At 56.0% G+C, this 21,971-nt stretch overlaps 1 protein-coding gene across 8 annotated transcripts in view; it reads right to left on the bottom strand.

Moving 5' to 3' along the window:
* RGS3 (regulator of G protein signaling 3) overlaps window positions 1–21,971 on the bottom strand; it is a 58,672-nt gene that overhangs the window by 15,611 nt on the left and 21,090 nt on the right. For all 8 annotated transcript variants that reach the window (XM_058853947.1, XM_058853946.1, XM_058853948.1 and 5 more), the window contains 3 exons: window positions 17,831–17,942; window positions 15,188–15,228; window positions 7,131–7,253 (listed from right to left, as the gene is read on the bottom strand). In XM_058853947.1, coding sequence (XP_058709930.1) covers window positions 7,131–7,253; window positions 15,188–15,228; window positions 17,831–17,942 — 276 coding nt within the window. The remainder of the gene's footprint in view (window positions 1–7,130; window positions 7,254–15,187; window positions 15,229–17,830; window positions 17,943–21,971) is intronic.

The following is a 21,971-nucleotide window of genomic DNA, read 5'->3' as shown; positions in this document are numbered from 1 at the left end:
CCCAGTGCCGGTCCAGGGACGGTATCCAAAGGGCTGCGATAGTCCTGGAGCTGAAAATCCGCATTGTGGGCACATTGCGATGCTGATCCCACAGCGAGAGGCAGCAGGTGCCGACGGCACAGCCCAAATTTGAGAGGGAACCTCAGAACATCCCAGCACTACAAATGCTCCTTTGCTCCTCCTGGATGCACCTTCCCAACCCTCAAGCCCCGGAGGCGGATGGGCTGTGCAGGAGGCGCAGGATCCCAGGAGAGCGCAGGGAGCAGAGCAGGTGCCTTGGATCGCCAGGGACATCAGCGCTCCCGTGCCGCTCCCTCCGCCTGTGCCCGGCCCTGGGGCTGCAATCTCTGCTTGTAAAACCTACCAAAAGCGGGCTCTCAGCTGCATCCCCCGGGCACAGCGAGCGCGGTCCCCGGCGGCCCCGCCATGTGCCCGCGGCTGCGGCGGGCGCGGCGCTCCGGCTCTGCCCCTGCCGTAATTAATGTCCGTGTCAAGCGGCGCCTGAAACCGCCCCAGCCTCTTCCACACGCGGCTCCCTCGTGCCCCCCGTGCTATTTCTGGCTCTGGCGGCTGTCCCTGGAGGGGCTGTTACCCGCTGACAGCCGCTGTGCCCCAAGGAAAGGCCGTGCATCACCACCCTGCGCTCCCTTCTCCTGCCCCGTCCTGCCCCCGGGCGACACCGAGCGCGGACATCCCGCTGCTTCCCGCTTGAGGAAATCCTGCTGCAAGCTCGCTGTTCGTGGGGGGTTTTCCCCCAGACTGTTTTCTGTGGCAAAGTGACGGCTCTGAAGCGGGGAATGCTCTGCAATGGGGTGCTCTGCCCTTTGCATCTCAACCCCTGTGAGCAGCTTGACCCTAATGGGCAGGGACAGGGAGAATAAACAGGCAGGATGGTGGATGGTGTCCATCCAGGGAACAGCCACTCGTGACCATCTGCCCCTCCTCTTCTCCTGCAAGGCCAGGGCCCTCTCGTGACACCCCCACACACACCAGACTGGGGACCCCAGTGCCTTGGCCAGGCATTTCTGCTCCTGGGATTACACTTCACTGACCGAGACAGACAAGTTGCTCCTGCTCTCGCTGGACACAGAGCTGAGCTCAGCTCCACCCTGTCACCATGGACAGCAGTGACATGGCACAGCCACCCCCCAGCTGGGCTCACTGCTGTCCTGCCTGCACTGCTGAAGGGAGCTGGGGCTGCTGGGGGTTGTGCTTGTTCCCTCTCTGAGGCCACCTGGCTGGCTGCAGCTCTGTGGGACACAGGATGTCACCACACTGGGGGTACCTGGATGTCCCTGAGACTTAGAGCAGCCCCAGCCTGAGGGTCCCTGGCCCCTCACAGTGAGGAATGACCCAGCCACCACCCCAGCCTGCCCACACCCACTGCTCTGTGCCCATTGTGACGGGGACACAGCTCCTGAGCCGGGCTCCAGCGGCTGCCTGCAGCCTCATCACCGCAGGGTGAGTGCCGGAGCTGTGAGATGATGTCTGGGTCATAAATATCCCTGGCAGTAAAAATCCAGAGTGGTGGGAAAGAGGGAGGAAGGAGCAGATGCTGTCCCTGCCATTCAGCCCTCAGCACCCTTTCCCTTGAGTGCTGCTCAGGAATCTCTGCAGCACTATGGGCAGGGACAGAGCTCTGTCCCCTGGGCAGGACGAGGGAGGTGACAACCAGAGCCTGGTGCATTCAGCCACTGCAGATCCACTGGAAGGACTCATCCCAACACCACTTACACAGGACCACGAGGCTGGTGCTGGAAGCTGTTCCTGCTGCCAGCAGAGATCACTGGAAGGAAAGATCCACTGAGAGGAGGGGACCTGGCAGGGTAGCTCTGCTGTGACTGCCAGAGCCACACACAGGAGAGAGGAATCCCAAATGGTCCCAAACCCAACACTGGTGGCTCCAAAGCCACGCACAGCCCTCCCTGCAGGGGTCTGGAGGCCTTGCCCTGCTGCTGCATCAGGAAGGTGCTCGTTCCAGGGCAAGACACCAATCTTTGTGGAGGGCCAGGGTGCCACGGGGGCAGGGTGAAGCTGTGCCTACCAGTCCCACACCACTCTGGGCATCACCACCCAAAGCCCCCTGGAATTTTGAACAGATCCTTTGACTCTGCAGAGATATCAGGGTTTGGGTAACTTCTGCAGGGAGTTAATTGAGCTTGACTCCAGAGGCTGCCCAGAAACACGCTCACAGTCCCCTGCCACGCTCGGAGGGAAGAGAAGGAGCAGCCACCCGAGGCAGGAGGTGTTTGGGCACAGGAGAGCGGGGCTCCAGCCTGGCAGGCTGCAACAAAGCCCTTCCAGCACCTTCATTAAATCACAGCAGCGCTGGCTCTGAGCACTCAGTCTGTGCCTCTGACCACCCTGTACAGATGATCTCACACCGCTCAACCCCCCCGGCTGCCGGCGCCGCTCCTGCCGGCACTTTCCTTCTTACCAGCCCTTCTGGGGATCGGCCAGGAACAGCTTTCCAGGGTTTAAAACTGCCTCTGGCCATGATGGAAGTGTTGGCAGCTGCTCATGCCCAGCTCCAGCCCCGAGTCTTCCTGCTGGGGTGGGGATGTGGGGCTGAGGGGATGTGGGGCTGAGGGGATGTGGGGCTGAGGGGATGCAGGGGTGAGCTCTGTCCTCACTCACAGAGGACGAGCATCTCTGGTCCCACAGCCTCACAAATCCACGGAGCCTTTGGCTGTCCTGAGTAATGAGTTTTCCCAGTCCAGGGCAAGAGCTGGGCTGTGCTCCCTGGTGTGGAACAGTGGCACGAGACTTTGTTTTGGTTTTGTGACCTGGCTGCATGTCCTGCCAGCTGATGCTTTAACCTTCATTGGGGCAGAATCACCCTCAGGTTTTTTCCCCTATTTGAGCCCCCTGACAGCACAATTATGTGCTCAGAGGGCAGGTTCAGGTTGGCCCTCCGGGTGCTGCTGTGATGTGCTCAGCCCTGCGCAGCCTCTCATGAAGATCCAGGTTTCCTGGCACAGACAGGGTAGCATCTTCCCAGCCCAAAATGGAAAGGCCAAAAACAAAATAGGAAGGTACAAAATCCTCCCCTCCCTCCCCATGGAGGAGCTGATGATGCTCTGACCGAACTGCTGTGAGTGAAGCAGCTGCTCAGAGAGCCAGGGAGGAACGGGGCTGTCCTCAACCTCACCCCAGCGCCGGTGCCTCACTGTGCAAGGTGTACCCGAGGAGAAGGGAGCTGGGGCAGGGGGTGCCAAGGAGCAGGGACTGTGGAGGGACAGTGCCTGGGGTGCTCGGGATGAGGAAGAGGAGGCTGGGGATGGGACAGGAGAGGGGTGACCCACACCGAAGGTGCCCGGCGGAGCTGGGCTGTCCCCGCAGCCCTCCCACCCCACCGGCCCCGCTTCCAATCAGCCCCATCACACACCGCTTTCACCGACAGCTCCTTTACTCGCACTCTGTAAAGAAGTGAGAGAAGCAGCCCTGCCCTTCCTGAGCAGAGGGACGGCCAGGAAGGGGCCGGCCGGTCCCACCGCCCGCTCCTTCCCAGCACCGGAGCCAGCGCTGCCGGGAAGGGCCGGGGTCATCCACGCCTGCTCCCAGCCAGGCTCGGGAAAGTGCTGAGCATCCACCACACCTCCCTCGGGAAACAAGGGGAGCACCCGTCCTGGACTCCCAAAGTCCACGCCACCGAGTGTCCGTAATTATTTAGCTTAAGGATAATCTGCATCTTTCAGATACAGCCAGCCATCATCTCCGAGGTAATCTCAGGTCACGGAGCCAGAAGGGAAGAGTAATCAGCCGTTCTGAGTGTGGAAGACACAAAGAAACAAGCAGTGAGAATCAGTGGGTGGCAGCAGGTCTGTTACACACAGGGGGCTGTGCTGTGGAGCTTTTCCCTGGCAGCCAAAGCAGCTGGAGCAGCTCCAGCCCCTGTGCCTTGCCCTGCCCCTGCTCTGCTTTGGCCTCTCTCCAGCCAGGCTGGATTACCCCGAGCTGCTGCAGCAGTGTCAGGGCAGCCCAGCACTGATGGGCAGCACCCGAGCTGGGTTTAACTCAGTTAATGCACAAAGCTGCTCCTCTATAATCACATTGCCATGGCTGTGGTTCCTGGCAGCCCCAGCCAACCTCCAGGCTCCACACAGCCCCGCTGGGTTTGCTGCCAAGCTGGCTCACCCTGGGGATGTTTTACAGGGGTTTGCTCAGCACAGGACAGGGAGCAGCATCCCCCAGCAGACCTGGACACAAGGGTGAGAGGGGTGAGGATCTGCAGATGGAGAAAATACCCACAGAGGAATTCCTGGGAGCTGCTGCAGCTGGCAGGGTGGGTTTGCAGTTCAGGGAAGTTCAGCCAAGTCTCACAGTGGCAGCAGAGCCCCATTTGCACCACATCTCCCGGACACTGGGGACAGAGAGCTGGACCACAACAGCAGCCACACCATCCCCAGGGCTCCTCCTGCACTGACTGTGGCAGGAAAAGCCCACTGAGAGCAGGGCTGGACTATCACAGCTGCATCCCTCATGGATTTCTCTTCCTCCATCTCCAGAAGCAGATGCTGCATTTGCTCCAGTCCCCCAGAAACCAACAGCTTTGCTCCCAAACCAGCTCTGAAAGCAGCAGTGCCAAGGCAGCCCCTGCAGGGCTCCTGGCCTGACACCATCCTCCCCGGGGACACCGCCAGAGGCACTGCCAGAGGCAGGGACAGCTCTGCAGAGGTGTCCCTGAGCCACAGGAACCTTCCTGCCCTTAGTGCTGCCCTACCCAGGCAGAGCTCAGGGGGACCTTGAAAACAGGAGGTATCACCCCAAAGCCCAAAATCCTTCTGATCTCTGCACAGTTCGAAGGTTGCCACTGGTGGCAGCCATGGGGGCTCCTGAGGAGCTGCTCTGTTCTCATTGTTCCTTTTCCTGGCTCCAGCACTGGCACCTGGCACAGCTCTGCTGGCACCCAGGCTGTGCTGGCCCTTCCTTCCCACCCCACATCCCCTTGGCCAGACTGTGGCCACTGCAAAACAAGCTGCCTCTTGCTGAGCTGGAGTAGTTTTGAAGGCTTTGCAAATCAGATTCATGGCCAGGCTGATATTTCCAGCTTAATTTGTCTGTTCACAGAGCACAGACACTGGGTTTTTTCCCTAAATAGCCCAGTATCAAATGACTGGTAAGCCAAGCTAATGGATCAGTTCTCCCTTACCAGAAGCAGCTGATTTTCCCAGCTCCTGCCTCCCACTGCTCTGGCATCCCCAGAGAGCTCTGTCCTGACAAACCAGCCTGAACACAGCCCCAGCTGCAGCTCCTGCCCAGCCCTGTGTGCCCACCCTGCCCCAGGCACCTTCACCTGTCCCCTTGGGAGCTCCTTCCTGCATTTCACACCAGGTTTGCTTTAAAATTGCATCCTGGGCACTTTACACCTTGTTGGGATGGGCATGGTGCTATAAACTCAATTTAAAATGCCTGGTAGTGGCTGTCACGCTCCTTTTCTCCCTCCTCCCACATCCCACCAGTGGGACTTCCATTAGCTTTGGCAAGCCAAGAAAACCTCCTTTGTCACAGCTTTGGATGGTTCTCCACAGCACCCAAAGAACACCCTTTTGGCTACTGAGGCACAGAAAAGCCTTTGAAAGAGGTGTGATGTCTTCTGGAGTACTTTTTCACCTGCCCAGTGGCCGGGCTCCTTCCACAGCTCAAGGAGCAGATGCTCCAGGGCTTTTCTCTGAGCCACAACCACGAACAGTCTGGGCTGGGGAGGGCAAACAGCAGCACCCCTGAAAGCCCAGCCAGTCCAGAGCTCCTGTCATGATGGAGTGATGCCACCAAGATGTCCCTTTGTAGGACCTGTTGGAGATGCTCAGATTGGAAACGTCCCTGCAGAGCTTCACCCTGGATGCTCCCCAGCCTGTGGCAGGGTTCAGCTGAGCACAGAGCCACATCAGCAGCCCCATGCCATGGATTCCAGCAGGGTCCCCGTGGCTGGCACGGGGTTGTGCCACCGAGATGCACCACAGGACAGCAGGAGCGGCCGAGCGCCGTCACCTCCGTGAATCAGCTGCCCGGGGCTGTTTGCAGAGTGAGAGGTTTGGTCGGTAACCAGGTTCTCAGGCTTTGTGTGCTGCTGTTGCTATTTTAGTCTGCCTGAAATGTGCAGGAAAGGGAACCTGGAGGCTCTGTCTCCTGTGGAGATGTTTGTGCTGACCCAGTTTGAGAGGCTGCAGAGCCACTCCAGGACCGGGCAGCGCCGGCTCCGGCCGTGCCCGGTTCCAAGGACACCTGCCCTGGAACCAGGCACCCACACAGGGACTGAGACATGGGCCAGGAGCTGCCCCACCACCCTGCACCAGCCAAGGGAGGGATTCCAGGGGTTTTACCCCCAAAATCCTGATCTGCAGCACTTAGAGCTCTTCAGACACTCAGCACTGGGTTTTCTCTTCTCCCAGAGCAGCGTCACTCACCAACAACCCAAAGCCAGCCCTCGGGACACAAGATGTCCCAGCAGAGACTGCCACTGTCCCAGAGAGCTCCGTGGGGCAGCCCCAGCCCCAGGGGAGGTGGATGAGGGTGTTCATTACAGCCCCACAGAGCCCCAGAGCCCTGCACACACACAAACCTCTGCCAGAGCTGCTGAGACAGCGCTCCCAGGCCAGGCTGGAGCTGCTCAGTGTGGGAAAAGTGCCGGGGCTGCCTCACTCAGCATGAAAACAGCACTCCCCAAATGACCCCTCTGTGCTTTGAAGACACCTGTGGGGTCAGGATCAAACACCTGAGCCCACCCAAGGGCACAGAAGGGGCAAATCTCTGTCCCACTGCTCCCGTGACCTCGACCATTTCATCAGCACCCGGAGGACACAGCTCGAAGCTCTCCCTCTGCTCCCAGTCCTGCCCCAGAGGTGAGCTCTCAGAGCAGGCTGGCCATGGGCTTGCAGAGCTGTCCAAACATCCAAACAGAGATGCTGGGAGGTGTCAGCCCAGCCTGCCTCAGCTCCAGCCAGCGGAAGCAAAAGCAGCCTCTGATCCCCAGGCAGGGCAGGAAGCTGCAGACACAGCAGTGCCTGAATACAAACTCACTCCTCACCTGGCAAACAAACAGCCTCCTGCACAGGCAGGAGCATCACTGAGCAGAGCCCCACATTCCGTGCTCCAGGCAGGAATTCCCAGCTCCCGAGGTTCTCTCTTACCTTGCTCTCCGTAGGAGCCGCTGCCGGATGCTGCTGCTTGGTGATGTTCTCAGCCAGACACCAGCAGATCCTCTTCTTCTGCTCCTGGGAGTAAGCCTCCAAACTTAATAAGCACTCCGACTTCTGACGTAAAGGAAGCAGGGAGAAGGTCATTAGCTGTGTGTCGCAGGCCCTGCCTGGGTTTGCAAACTCCTTTCTCCCCACACACCACGGCACACCAGGGCAGAGCTCACACCTGTGGCCTGCACCAGGAGAGGAAAAGAGACTGGGAATCAGCTCCTGCAGAGCCAGGGAGAGTGGTGCAGGGGAGCTGAGTGTGCAGCAGGGGCAGAGCACATCGGTCCTGCACCCTGTGCCACTGCAGGGGAAACCGAGGGTGGAAATTGCTCTTTGCCATATGCAAACATTAGTGAGGCACCAGAGCATGAACTGGTGAGAACAGGAGCCTTTGGGCTGGGTGGGGCTGGGAGAAAGAGTTCAGGGAAGCTCCAGAGCAGCCTCCCCATCCTGCTCCTCACTTAACACACACCAGGATGAATTTGGGATAAAATTCCAGAGCAGCCTCCCTGTCCTGCTCCTCACTTAACACACACCAGGATGAATTTGGGATAAAATTCCAGAGCAGCCTCCCTGTCCTGCTCCTCACTTAACACACACCAGGATGAATTTGGGATAAAATTCCAGAGCAGCCTCCCTGTCCTGCTCCTCACTTAACACACACCAGGATGAATTTGGGATAAAATTCCAGAGCAGTCTCTCCATCCTGCTCCTCTCTTAACACACACCAGGATGAATTTGGGATAAAATTCCAGAGCAGTCTCTCCATCCTGCTCCTCACTTAACACACACCAGGATGAACCTGGGGATGAAGCTCCAGCTCTGGTCCCACACTGTCTGTTAGCAACATGCAGCAAGGAAGGAATTAAGAGAAATGATGGGAAGTCATCCCAGCTGAGCCCATCTCCTCTTCTGTCCTCCCCTGCACACATCTTCTGTTCATCCTGTTCATCTTTGGGCCAAATCTCACTCACTTAAGGAACTTTCTGACCAAGTTCTCTCAGCAGCTGTCCCCCAGCCCTTCAATTGCTTCTCTCTCATGCTATAAATTAAGCACTAACTTCTGCTGTCTGCTGGGATTTTATACCTTTCACTTTATAAAGGGTCCAGAAATGCCCAAGGTTGGATCATCTCCTTACATGGCCAGATGGGAAGAGAAAAAAATTAAAAAATAAAAGCACAACTTTAGGACAGACTGCAAAGAAAGGAAAAAGAGTCGTTCACTAAGGGCCAAAGAAAAAATCTTTTCTTTCCCCCTAGAATTTCCTTCCAGAAGGGCAGGTCCTCAATAGTTGTTTTTTCCCAAAAAGGTCAGAGAGAACCTGCAGCTTTGTGACCCCAGAGACATAACACAGCCAGAAGGGGAAATGCTCTTTAGTCACACCATTTAAATCACTGTTTGCATTGGATGGGAATTCATTCATGCTTCATCCAAAATCCTCTAAAGTGGTAAATAAACCCAGCTCCCACATCACCTCCTGGGAAAGAGGGTTCAGTCCTTTGCCCCTTTGAGACTTCCATGAAAGACAAAGTTTGACCTTATGCCTGTACATCCCCACTCTTATTCCTACAGGCTTGAACGCTGAAAATTCCTTCTCAGGCTTCCTGAGCACAATCAGAGTGAACAGAGGTTTGGGATTCAGGGACAGGAGGTGGCAGGGCTCCCCCTTGTCCCCAGATCATGGGTGGCAGTGATGCTCTGAGCATCCCTGGAGTGTCACAGTGAATTTTTCCCATCCTGGATGTCCCAGTCCCCCCCAGTGCCACACCAGCAGGTCACCAGTGCCACCCACTCATCCCTGGGAAGTCATTCCCACTTCCAGAGGAGAGGATGAGTGCCCATTTGCTGGGATGGAATCCAGGCTGGCATTTCCCTGCCCCACACTTGTGGTCAGAAGAGAACAGAGCAAGAGCTCAGCCCCAGCTGTGAGGAGCCCACCCTGGTGCTGTGGCTGCTGTACACTCCCAGCCCTGCCAGGCTCCTGTGGCTCCCCTGGAGCGAGGCTTAAAGCAATTCCAAGGACATCTCACGTCCCCTGGCTGTGACAGACACAGAGCTCACCTAGCCCTGCCCTGAGCCCCTCTCTGATTCAATTACAGCCCATCTCCTTGATTGGATTTAGCACACAGCGATGCTCAGCTCCCACTGAGCTGGGAGCAAAGTGCCCCTCTGCTCCCTCCTGCTCCCCTCAGCTGCTGCAGGCTCCCTGAGCTCGGCCACCCGGGAATTTCACAGCCAGGAGAGCGGAATTCCCTCTGCTGCAGAGCTCAGGGAAAGGGATCCACACACCCCAGGTGTGTCCCAGGTATTGTGGGCAAGGCTGAGGGGGGACATGAACAGCCAAAATTGCATTTATCCAACATGTACGTATTTAATTATCACTTTGTTCCTCCACAGTGACATTTAACCTCTCCCAAGTACATTCCCCAAGGAAAGAGCTCTGGTTTTCCCTCTTCCATCAGCCAGCTCTCCCAGAAACTTTCACCTGGACTGGGGAAAGCCACAGGGGCACCCACAGCTTCCTCCAAAGCCAGGCAGAGTTCTTTGGGATGCAGGCAGGTGAAGGGCTGGTGTTAGCTGAGATAAAAGTCGTGGGACATGTCCCTGGTCCCTGCTGGGCACGGAGCTGCCGCAGGGGGAGGCTGGGGAAGGGGCACAGGGAGCTGCCCCAGGAGCTGGGAACGGCCTCCCCGTTATTGTTTTCCTTCAGGGAGGCTGCTGCTGGGCCTGCCAATATTTACAGAGAGAAAACAGGGTTTAATCTCACACTGCTGGGAAAGGAGGATGCAGATGGCGTGAAGGGGGAGTTTGCCACCAGATAAAGGCAGCGACTGAAGCGGCTGCCAGGGCCTTTTTGCCTGCCTTCCCTCCAGGGACAAACACGTTATTGTGGGTGCTCAGGAGCCCCTGGTGAGCCCACAGCTCCAGGACAGCATGAGACCCCCAGACTGCCCAAGGGAGGGCAGGAAAACACAGCAGGTACTTCAGAGAATGAGCCAAGCTAGCCAACACCAGCCCCAAACAGCCCCTGCTCCAAGCAAGGATTATCTGCAGGAAAATGCTCCAAGGGAATAACTCCCCCAAGCTGGGACCCAGCCCCAGGGCAGCCAGGTGAGAGGTCTGGCCATGCAGAGCTCCTGACCACCCCAGCAGACAGCACACAAGGAGGGCCTGGGGCTCTGTAACCCATAAATCATGAGAGGAGCTCCCAGAGAATGAGAGCGTCCCAGGAGGAGCCCCCAGCCCCTCCACACCCTGCAGACACCCCCTGTGTGCAGGGCCCTGTGCTGGGGCTCTGTGTGACACTGCAGAGCTGAGAAAGCTCAGGAATAAGGAGCCAGATGGGTCTGACACCTCTGGTGCCCTGAGCTCAGTGCCCAGCAGAGCCCAGGGCTGTTCTCTCACTGCTGGCTGTGCGAGGGACACGTTCCCAGGCTGGGAGGAGGGGTCATGTCACACAGTCCCAGACTGGTTTGGGGTGGAAGGGGCCTTAAACTCATCCAGCCCCACTCCTGCCATGGCAGGGACACCTGCCACTGTCCCAGGCTGCTCCAATCCTCATCCAGCCTGGCCTTGGGCATTTCCAGGGATCCAGGGGCAGCCCCAGCTGCTCTGGGCCATCTCCTCCCACAGATGCAGGGCTCTGCTCCTTGCCCAGGCTCCTCTCTGCACAGGGTTGATGGCAGGGTGGTTTGGGGACAGGGTTTCCAGCCCAGCCCAGCCCAGCCCAGCCCAGCCCAGCCCAGCCCTGCCAGCCCCTGGCCTCCAACGCTCCGGGTGTTGGGCCATGGCCAAGGCCAGCAGAGATCCCAGAGGGGAAGTACCTCGGAAACTGCTCCAGACTACAATGGCTCCAAATCACAGAGCAAACCTTCCCCAGGAGAAACAGCCAGCCCTGGGAATATCCTGTGCACAAAACACGGGCAGCTGCTGCCTGCTGACTTCATGCACCACCAACCAAGGGCTGCTGAGAAAGTTCTGTTTGCTCCCGTGCTGGGGGCAGTGGGGGGACCACGGCTCTTCCTGTGCTTCTGCTGATGCCCATAAAACAAACCCTGGCAGTAAAGAAGGGGCTCTGACAGAGCTGGGGTGCCAGGGGTGCTGCAGGAGAGGATGTGCATGGAGGTAACACTGGCAGGACACAGCAATCTCTGCATGGCTCTGCTGTGGGTCGTGTTTTTGGGAGCACTGATGATGGCACGGCCTGGGGGATGCACAGAGGGTGTGGATGCCACATCCCTGGAAGTGTTCAAGGCCAGGGACAGGAGCCTGAAGAACCTGACCTAGGGAGTGACATCCTGGCCATGGCAGGGGTGGAACAAGATGAGCTTTAAGGTCCCTTCCAACCCAAACCATTCTGTTATTCTGTGGTTCTGTTAAACTTTCAGGAGGAAAATCAGCCTGAAGAACCTTTTCCACCTGCTGTGGAGCAGCCAGGGGGGACACAGGGCTGTTTCCCCAGGCCAGACAGTTGTCCTGAAGTGGCTCATCAGGTAAAAGCCTTCACAAGAACCCCTGAGAGGAGCCAGGCACGGAGCTCCTGCTGCAAACACCACTCTGGCAGAGAGAGCAGGGCCAGCACTGCAAACATCCTTTCCTCTCAGGGAAAACAGCTCGGAGCTGAGTGACCCCAGAAACACCAAGCTCACTCACCCAGGGCCAGCACAGCTGTCCTGTGCCCAGGCTCTGGCTGATGCCAGCCTGAGGCTTCTGCTGCTGGTGTCACTCGACATCTGAGCCAGGGAAACGCCCTGGGCAGAGCAGGTGCAGCTCAGAACCTGCCTGCACCGAGCAGCAGCCTGGCCACCAACTCCAGAGCCACTGCCATGGGTGCTCCAGCTCCAGGGACATCCCAGGAGACAGCCTGGACAGGGGGACATTTCTGCAGCTGGAATTTGGGATGCTGGGTTGGGCAGTTCCAGAGCACCCTCAGCACCTGGGGCAATGTGCACAGGGTTTGTGTCACTGCATCCTCCAGAGGGGCTTTTCCAAAGGCTGGCATTGCTCTAACCTTGTCTCACTGCACCTGCAGCTTGGGCTGCTCAGCAGCACCCAGAGAAATGCAGGGGCTGGGACCTGGTGGCCTTTGGAGGGAGGAAAATGGAAAGCTCAGTTCAGGAAAGAGTTAAGGTGCTGCTGTGAGTGTGACATGGCAGAGGGACTGAGTGTCCAGCTCTCACGTGAGCTGGGTGACTCAAGGCTTGGGGAACCTCTCTGGCATCCCAGCAATGAGCCACGGAGGAAACAGAGGAAATGTCCGAGAGCAGGAAAGGATTTTTCATCTGGTAACATCTCCTGGCCAGCAGCAGCAGAATGGCTGGAGCCAAGGGAGTCCCCCCTTCCACTGAGCAGGACTGGCAAGGGAGCAAGGAAGGCAGAGGTGCACAATTCTGTCCTCTCAGAACGCTCATACCACAAAACTGGTGAGAGCCAGGAGTGTGCAGACTCTGCCTCAAGTCCTTCAATGGATCCCAGCCCTTGCAGCCTTGCCTGCAGTTCCTTCTCCCCCACAGCCCAGGGGATCCTTCCCCCTGTGTCCATCAGACAAATCACAGCCACAAACCTGACAATCTCTTGTCCTATTGTGAATGAGAGGAAATTGAGAAACAATTCCAACAGAGCACACAGCCCATTTCCCAGACAAAGGCTCATCTCCACTCCCTTCTCACTAAACAAATTCCCCTCAGTTGTTCACTTGGTCACGTAGGTTTGCTATCATCCCCTGCCCAGCCCCTTTGCCCTCTTCCCTATCACCAAAACATCTGCCCAAGTGCTCTCTAGGTCTGCCAAAACAGTGCCCAAAATGCTCCTTGCAAACTCTCCTGATGATGTTTCCAGAACAGCCAGCTCCAAAATTACCCAGGAGTATAAAAACTGTCATGTCCCAGAGTGTCCCTGAGACTTGGCCCCTGTGCCATCAGTAAATTGCTTTTCCCAGCACTCAGATTTGCTGTTTGGAACAACAGAACCTGGGCTCTCCCTGTCTCCTCCCTTTGGGACAATGCCACATCCCAAAGGGCATTCAATGAGCAGTGCTGATCTCAGCAGGAGCAGAGAACACTTTGGGAAAGGAACGCTCCTGTGGAATAATCTGGGACATGGATGGGGAGAAGCACATCACCCAGGCCACAGCATCACTGCAATCCATTTGTCCAAAGCATTCCCCTGGCAGCAGCTGAGGGTGGGAGCAGGAGCAGGGGCCACAGGGACCCTCTGGTGCAGGGATGTGTCCACACAGAACCAGAGCAGCTGTGACTGCCCCATCCCTGCAAGGCCCTGCTCTGCTGATGGCATCCCTGGCCATGGGAGGGGTGGGACAAGATGATCTTTAAACCTTCCAACCCAAACCAGTCTGGGGCTCTCTGATGGGGCAAGGTGGGGACATTTCTCTGGCATTTGTCCAGAGGCTCTCCCGTGCATGTCCAAGGCAAAGCCAGCTCAGGCACAGATTCACAGCACCAATTTGCTCAGCTCTGGATGAGAGCTCACCACAGCAGCACAAGGAGCTGCTGCTGGAAGGATTTTTTGTTGGAGAAGTTTCCCAAGACAAACTCTGGTGTCTGCAGAGAAAAACTTCCAGGGGAAAAAAAAGATCAAATTTGCCATTTGCTTTTCAAAGGAAAAACTTACTGAGCTGTTTGGTTTTAAGTCGATTTGGTCTGAATATGTTGGGTTCGAATCAAACACTTGTAACAATGCATTAAACCCCTGACCTGCAGTTTCCTGTCAGCAGGATATTTCCAGAGCAGGGAAGGGTGTGAATTCAGCACACTCACAGCTCCACATGGCTCCCTGTGAGGCTGCCCATTCCCAGCAGACAGCAAACCCTTCCTTCTGACAGCTTTTACACATCCCACGAGGTGTGTGTGTCCTGCAGGGAATGGGGAAAATGCAGACAAACTCCCACAAATCCCAAATCCTGTGGGGTGCAGAAATGTGGGTCCACACTGAATCCCAGAATCCCAGACTGGTTTGGGTTAGAAGGGACCTTAAAGCTCATCCCATTCCACACCTTTCCATGGCAGGGACACCTTCCACCATCCCAAGTTGCTCCAAGCCCTGTCCAACACTTGTTCACTGCCAGGGATGGGGCAGCCACAGCTTCCCTGGGCTCCCTGCACCTATTGCAGTGCTCAAATCAGCCAGAAACTGTCACAGGCAGGGGCTGTTCAAACTGTGCTCTTTGAAAGAACAGAGGAGACAAGGAAGGGACAGGAGGGCAGGAACAAGAGAGGATGAGGATTCTGCAGTGAGTCGTGCCCTGGCCCAGCTCCAGCCACTCAAGGTGAACAACTTCCATGCTGAGCATCTGCACCCGACTTTTCACAATGGTTCTTTATTCCAATGTTTGCCTTTCTCCTCTGTGCCCTGGGGAGCTTTCCCAGACCCACCTTTCCACCTCGGAAAATACAAGGACTTTACACAGTAAAGTCACTGGAAAAGGGGAAAACCCCACAGCTTTCAATGATTAGGGAGGTGCAGTGTGAACCAATTTTGCAGAGTCCTTTACTTGGCAAAAGGGACTGAGCCAATGTCTGGGTGACCCCAAATCTGGTTACAGCACTTAGCTACATGTGGGTTCAGAGCATGATTCTGTCTTTCAGACTGGGCTTCCTTATTTTATTTGAGGGCTCCAAACCTGGATGTTTGAAGACAAGAAAAGCAAGGTGCCTAAAAATAATGACAAAACATTTGGCAAAGAAATCTACCCCCAGGGGAAAGAATCCTAAGAGAAAATAAAAGTGAAATGTCTCAAGGAAGATCCACAGGGAGGAGGAGAAAAGAAACCTGTCCTAGTGCTGCCCAAGCTCCTTTTAGCAGCTTCTTATTCATATATTCTACAGCCATTACGTTTCTTTTCCAGGCTTCTGGCAAATTCATTTAAAGGGAAGTTAAAATCAGCTTTTTCAGTGCTCCTTGCCCCAGAAGAAAGGATCAGAGCTGTCAGTACCTGTGCAGCTCTCACTGGAAAGCTAAAGTGGAAAACAGCACCACTCACCTCTGCCAGGTAAAGGATGCAGAACTTGCGATCTTCTGAACCTGCAGAGAAGAAAAACCAGGATCAGAGCGAAGCTGCAGCTGCATCTCTGCAAGTGGAGCCACTGGCAGAGGAACTGGCTAAGGGACAGCACTGAATGGATGTTTGTTGTTGTCCCCAGTACCAGGCTGTGACCTGGGTGATGTATGTGGCATCTGCTGGGGCTGGGCACAGGCAGGATCCTGGGTTTCCTTCTCTTCCTGATGTGCTGTGGTGGGGCCTGCCTTGGCTTCCAGAGTAATGTGAACTGTGCCTGTGCCATCCACAAGCCCTGGCTGCTCCCCAGCATCCCAAGAAAGGACAAAATGCCCACAAATCCCCTCTTGGCCCTTGAGCACCCTGGAGCTGCACAGTACAGCAGGCTGGGATGTCAAGGCCAGTGACACAGCACATGAGAAGCCCTTGTTTGCAGGATCCCAGCTGGGAATGGGGATCCCAGCATGGGGGGGGATAAAGGAATCTCCTCTCTGTCCCAAAGCTGAGCGCACAGGGGACAGGGAACCAGGATCCTGGGGCGTGGAAATTCCCACAGTGTGTGGTGAGGAAGCCAGCCCTGTGTCACTGGAACCTTGGCTGGCGTGGTGCTCATCAGCTGCTGCTGCTGCTGCTGCCTTGTAAAGCAGGAAGAGAGAGCATTGTGAAGCAGATCAGACTGATTTGCTTTCGCACAGAGCAGCAAGCGGCAGGAACAGGAAACAGCACAATGGCCCTGAGCGCACCGGAGATGTCTCAATTGTTGGAGGCAGCCACACGCCTGTTCCTATTCATGTGCCATTCAGTCACTCAGGAGAGCAGCAGCAGACCCCTGCCAAAAGGGACAGACATCTTCTTGCTCTCTCCCCCTGCCTTTGGAGCAGGAGGGCTGGAGCTGCAGCTGTGCTGGATTCCCAGAGCACAGGCTCAGTGCTGGGGACTCCATCTCCTCTGGAGACCCTCAGGAACCTATTCCAGACACGATCCAGCCAACTTATCATGGCAACAAGGAAATAAAGTGGCAGAAAACCGCTGACAAATGCACGGTGCCTGAGGTGAGGAGGCACAATCCTGTGCTGCAGACAGAGCTGGGTGTGCAGAGCCAGGAGCAGCACCAGGGAAGCTGATTTCTCCAAGCAGGTGAAAAGAGCAGAGCTATTCCCCAGCCTTTGGCAGCACACACACGTGGTCCAGAAGCTGACCAAAAGCATTTTAACAAGGAACAATTTCTTTTGTCCCTTTCTTAGAAATAAGCAGTGCTGAGAACACACTTGACAAAGCCCAGGGGGGCTTCAATGGCTTTTCTCAATGGGTCGTGGCTGTGGTGCCCCATCTCCCTCCCTTGTGTTTCTGCTGCCACCAAATAGGTCAGGGAATTCATCTGGAAACAGAAAGGTTGCTGGAAATGGGAAATAACAACTGACAGGCAGCTGTGGTCACCAGCACTGAGGCTCAGAACAACGTGGGGCACGTGGAGAGACACAGTCCATCCACAGAGCTCATGGCTCAGCTGGAAAAAGTCATGGGAAGCAGCAAAATTCACCCAGAAAAGGATCCCTTTGGAGAAACAGCCCAGATCTGGATTCTTTCCTCTTGGTCAGGGCCACAGGACTGCCTAAAGACATCAGCTCACCACTTCCAGAGTAATTTGGGTTGGAAGGGGCCTCTCTGGTGGGCTCTGGAGTCCAATCCCCTGATGGAAGCCCAGACCAGGGCACTCAGGAGTCCTGAACGCCTCCAGGCATGGAGATCCCACAGCCTCTCTGGGCAACTCAGTATCTGACCAACCTCAAAGTTTTTCCTTCTATCTCGTCCCCCCCGTGGGGTCCCAGGGCTGGGCTGGATGAGGAGCTTAAGGGATTGCACATAAAACAATCCCTTACCCAAAAAACAACCACACCACACGAGGAACAAGGTGAAACTGGGCCCAGGGCCAAGAAGTGGCTCCACCGTAGCAAATAGGATGTGGCAGAGCAATTCCCTCATTCCTCTTTAGAGCATGAGGAGATAAAGGGAGTCTTTAGTACAGCCTGAAATAACCAATTTCAAGTCACCCTGCCCTAGAAGCCCTCTCTGAGCTCTCAGCTGGACATGAAAGGTGGCAGCCAAGGTGCAGAGTGAGAGCAAGGTCCCCAGCCCTGCTCTGAGGGGTGAGCAGGGGATGGATGACAGCAACAGGGAAACCGTGGGCGGCTGAAGAGAGAAGTAGCAAAGCAAAGCAGCAAAGTAAAGGTCATCAGAGCTTGGCCAGCCACCCTTGGAGCCAATCTCTGAACTCCCTGGAGGCACCACAGAGGAAACCTCAAGCCCTCAGTTCCCGTTCCCAGCCCCGGGCAGTCCCTGCTGTCACAGCGTGACCCCAGCCAGGGGAACAGACCCCAGCCAGGGGAACAGACCCCAGGGAATGGCAGCCCAAATCCTGAGACATGCACCCAGAAAGGCTGGAAAGGGTCTGAGTGCTCCTGAGGTGTCCCAGGAGATGGAGCTCACAGGTTAGTGCAGGGATGATGCTGGCCCTGCACCCCAGCAAGGATGGCATTGGACAGCAGGCTGCTCTCCTGCTGCTGTCCAGAAATCTTTGCAGCCAGGAAACCCCCAAAAATGCCTCCAATTGCTGCTGCAGACACTCACCCTCCTGGAGCTTGACACTCTGCAGGTACAGAGGGTTCCTCAGCACATTGCAGCGCCCGGGCTCGTCCTCCTTGGTGAAGAGCAGCAGGTCGGAGTAGACAAAGAGAGTCACCTGCAAGCACAGGAGCAGCAAAGGAGAAGCTCTAGGGAGTTCATCTCTTGGCACTGAGAAATGTCCTGGAAATATCCTCTGCCCTGGGGAGAGGCAGCAGCCTCCACAGGGAGCCCAGACAGCCCTTCCCGAGGGGGTCTGGATGAGGCTCCCCTCCCTCAGCCGCTTCCTGAGGCTCGTGGAGCCCTGTGACAGGAGGAATGAACCTGTCCCACACAAACACACCCTCTCTGCTCCCTCCTGCCACTTCCCGCTGACACCACTCACAAATCACAGCAGGAGGAGGGAATAAGTTGCCCACTAATCCCAGCACGCTGCAGAAGTTGCAGCCTGAAAACAAATCTGGTCACTCTGATCACCCTCAGGGAGGAGCTTCTCGCACTTCTCACTGAGAAAGTTTGGTTTTCACAAGAGCAGGGCCCACAGAGAGCAGCTGCAGGGGACAAACCTGACACCCCAAACAAGGAAACACTGGCCTGAGTGTCTGCCCAGAGCTCCAGCACTGCCTCCAGTGTCCCAGGGGCTGGGAGCTCCTCCAGGGCAGTGGGAAAAGCCTTGCCTAAGGTCCCCAGTCCAATTACTTCAGATTAATGGGACCTTGAAAATAAGAATGAGTTTCTCCACTGCACTGCACCCAGAAGCCTCCCAGGGATGAGAAGCTTGGTGCCACAGCTGAGGTGTGAGCCTCCAGGAGCTGGGGCACACAGAAAGCCTCAAAGATCACAGAATCCTGGAATCACAGAATATCCTGAGCAGGAGGGACCCCCAGGATCACCCAGCCCTGCCCAGACCCCCCAACATCCCACCCTGGGCATCCCTGGAGCTCTGGCAGCCTCGGGGCCGTGCCCATTCCCTGGGGAGCCTGGGCAGTGCCAGCAGCCTCTGGGGGAAGAACCTTGCCCTGATCTGCAGCCTGAGCCTGGCCTGGCCCAGCTCCAGCCGTCCCCTGCCTGCTGTCCCTGTCCCAGAGATGCCAGGGAGCAGCTGCAATGTGACAGTGGCACAGGGGGTGCCAGACCTGCTCAGGACCTTGGGGTACCCCCCAAAAACCTCCCACAGCAAAGGGAAAGCTTTGCAACACTGAGCCACAGCAAGGAAGGGTTTGTGGCCTTTTAGCACAGCTTTTGCAGAAGGAGGCAACACCCAGAGTCCCAGAGGGGTGGAGGGAGCAGAGAGAGGTGACCCTGCTCCCACAGGGACCAGGTCCCAGCTGCCAGCACAGCTTGTGTCCGTGGCTGATGGACACATCCTGAGGAGGACAAGCTGGGTAACAGCTCAGGACAAGCACAGTTATCACACACTGGGGAGTCTCACATCAGGGAACAGCATCTGCCTCCTAATCCTAAACCAAGCCCTTTGCCACAAGATTTCTCCTCGCAGTGCAAGTTCATTTTTGTGGGATTGTCAGTAAGTACAAAGCTGCTGGTGGAGCTTTAATTGACAATGAAACCAGGGAGGGGCTGTTCTTCTCTGTGTTATTTGGAAAATCCCTTCCTCTGCTGTCAACACTCTGCTGGCACAGTGCCCACATCCACTCTCCTCATTCCTTCTGATCTTGTTGGTAACACAAGGAATAACCAGATAGAAACTGCACTACAACCTTCACCCCAAGCCCACCTTGTGCCTAAATGTAACTTTTCTGGGTGTGTCTGGTGCCATCTCAGTTCCCTCAACCCCAAAGAAGAGATGCTGAAGGGATTTTGGGAATAGAAACCCAAAGTGGAGGAGATAAAAGCATGCTCAGATAACAGTCAGACAGAAATGGAGGAAATAAACCTGTGGAAGTTTAAAGGGTAGAAAAAAGATTGGGAGCAGGAGGAAAATCACTTCAAAACCAAGCAAGTTTCAGTGGGGAATCTTGGAAGTGGAATTACACAACTAAGTATTTACAGGTAGCATTGAGCTTTTCCAGGAAGATGGGACAGATTGTTTTTTGGGATGTAGAAGGTAAAAGCACATCCATTGTGGGCTCTGTAAGAGTATTTCTATCAGATGCTGCTTCCAGGGGTGACCCCAGGGCAGCAGGGATGAGGGGACACTGGAGGAGAAATGTGGAGCTGCCATCACACCCTGATGGGCTGTGACCTGTCTGTAACAGCCCTTGGCAAACAGATCTGCCCTGAAAAATCACAGGGCTCACAAAAGCCAGGTGCAAACAAACAACAAACACAACCTCTGGGCTCACCCAGGCAAGTCACACAATTCACCACAGCTCCTCCTTGGAGGCTCAAAGTAGCTTTGGGTATTTACCAGAAGTAATTTCATACCCCAAAGTCAGAAATGCAGAAAACAGAAATGTCAGGAAACAGAAATGTCAGGACAGAAGGACTCTCTGAAGACAGAGATGAGCACCCTGGAGTGATTGAGGTCCCATGGACCTTTTAGGGGGGTGTGAACAGATTTTACAGGGGGGAAATGTTGTTCACAGAGGCTGACCCTGATGTCTCCACGCTGCTCATCTGGGTGTGCTCTGCACCACGACAAAGCCTCCTCTGCTGAGGGACCTGACTGGCAAAGCACTGTCCCAGGAGACAGGGACACATTTAAAGAGTTTCCTGAGGGCAATCAGGAGAAACTGGAAGGCCAGAGGGAAGGTGGGAGCAATGGGCTGCCCAAGAGGGGACAGCCCTGGGACCTGGGCAGGAGGGAACCAACATCACACCTGGGAAAGAAAAATGTGGCAACAAAATCACCATGAAAAAGTGCCCAGAAATGCAGCCTTGAAGAGAGAAAGAGGAGAAAGCCTCCTGCTCTGCAGAGAAGATGATAAAGCCAGCCAAGCCCATCCATGAGGTTCCAGGACTTCAGAAGGCCCATCCTGACCTGCAGACCCTGCCAGAGCAGAGAAAGGAGGGATGAGAAGGGCACGAGCGTGGCCCACACTGAGCAGACACCTCAGAGCTCCATTGGAGATGGGTGGACAAGGCCAAAGGCCACGCTGGACACCTCGTGTGCCTTCTCCTGCTGGCTCCTCTGGCACTCCAGGGCCTGGAGGGATTTCAGGAGCCCATAAAAACGGGAATTGCAGCAAAGTCTAGACAGGATGTGATTAAAGCCTGAATAAGGATTGCCCCAGAGGTAAGGTCAGGGAAAGGACAGACCCTGGCAAGCCTCCAGAGAGATAGGTTGAGTCCTTCAGGAGATGGGAGAGAGTTTGCTCAGGGACAAGGATGCAGTGACTGATGTGGAAACTGCCACAGGGAAAAGATTCTTTTGGGGAAAAAAAGAAAGGAGCAGGACCTCCTGCTCCAGCCCCTGAACCCAGGCCCTCCTCTCTTGAGCCTCTCAGGTTAGGAACACACAGAGAAGAGTCCTGCAAAGCACAGGAGCCCAGCTTGAGAGAGGCTGTGTGGGAAGAGCAGTGGGAAAACAGAAAACCCCTTGGAGCAAGGAGGAAAGGACTGATGGGACACAAGAGAGCCTCTGTCCAGGTGTCAGAGAGGGAGAGAGCTCAAGAGCAGCAAAGAGAGGAGTCAGAGCCCTCCTGCCCCAGGGAAGCTCTGCTGTGTCCAGGCTGTTTTAGCTCCTGCTGGCTCCAGAGTTCAGTTCTCTCCCCTCACAGCCCTGCTCTGCTGGACAGAGAGATCCTGGCACTCCAGAGAGACCTGCAGGGCTTCCTTGGAGCTCCACAAAGCCTTCCATGGCCGTGTCACACACTCAGACATGAGAGAGCCCTTCCCAAGAGCCACGGGTGACATTGGCACTGCCACTGTCACTGCCAGCACGGGCTCAGCACCACGGGGTGTTTCCCTTCACCACCTCTGGTTTCTCAGCCCACTGACTCAGCTGCTCCTGCCCTGCCCTGTGCCAGCTCACCCAGACACCACAGCCCCAGGGCAGCAGCATTCCCAAACACTGCCTCACAGCCCTGGCCAGCATCCTGCCCTTCCCTGGCACCAGCTCCAGCTGGGAAATCTCTCCCAGCTCCAGGCTCATCCCAAGAGCCTCCTAAGCATCGTTTCCCTGAGACATTTCCCTCCTGACCCTGTGCACAGTGGGGTCTCTGCTCTTCATAGACCCCACCCAGGC

The sequence above is a fragment of the Poecile atricapillus genome, chromosome 20, assembly GCF_030490865.1.
Source record: "Poecile atricapillus isolate bPoeAtr1 chromosome 20, bPoeAtr1.hap1, whole genome shotgun sequence".
NCBI classification, from domain to species: domain Eukaryota; kingdom Metazoa; phylum Chordata; class Aves; order Passeriformes; family Paridae; genus Poecile; species Poecile atricapillus.
This window is presented reverse-complemented; position numbering and strand designations above follow the sequence as displayed.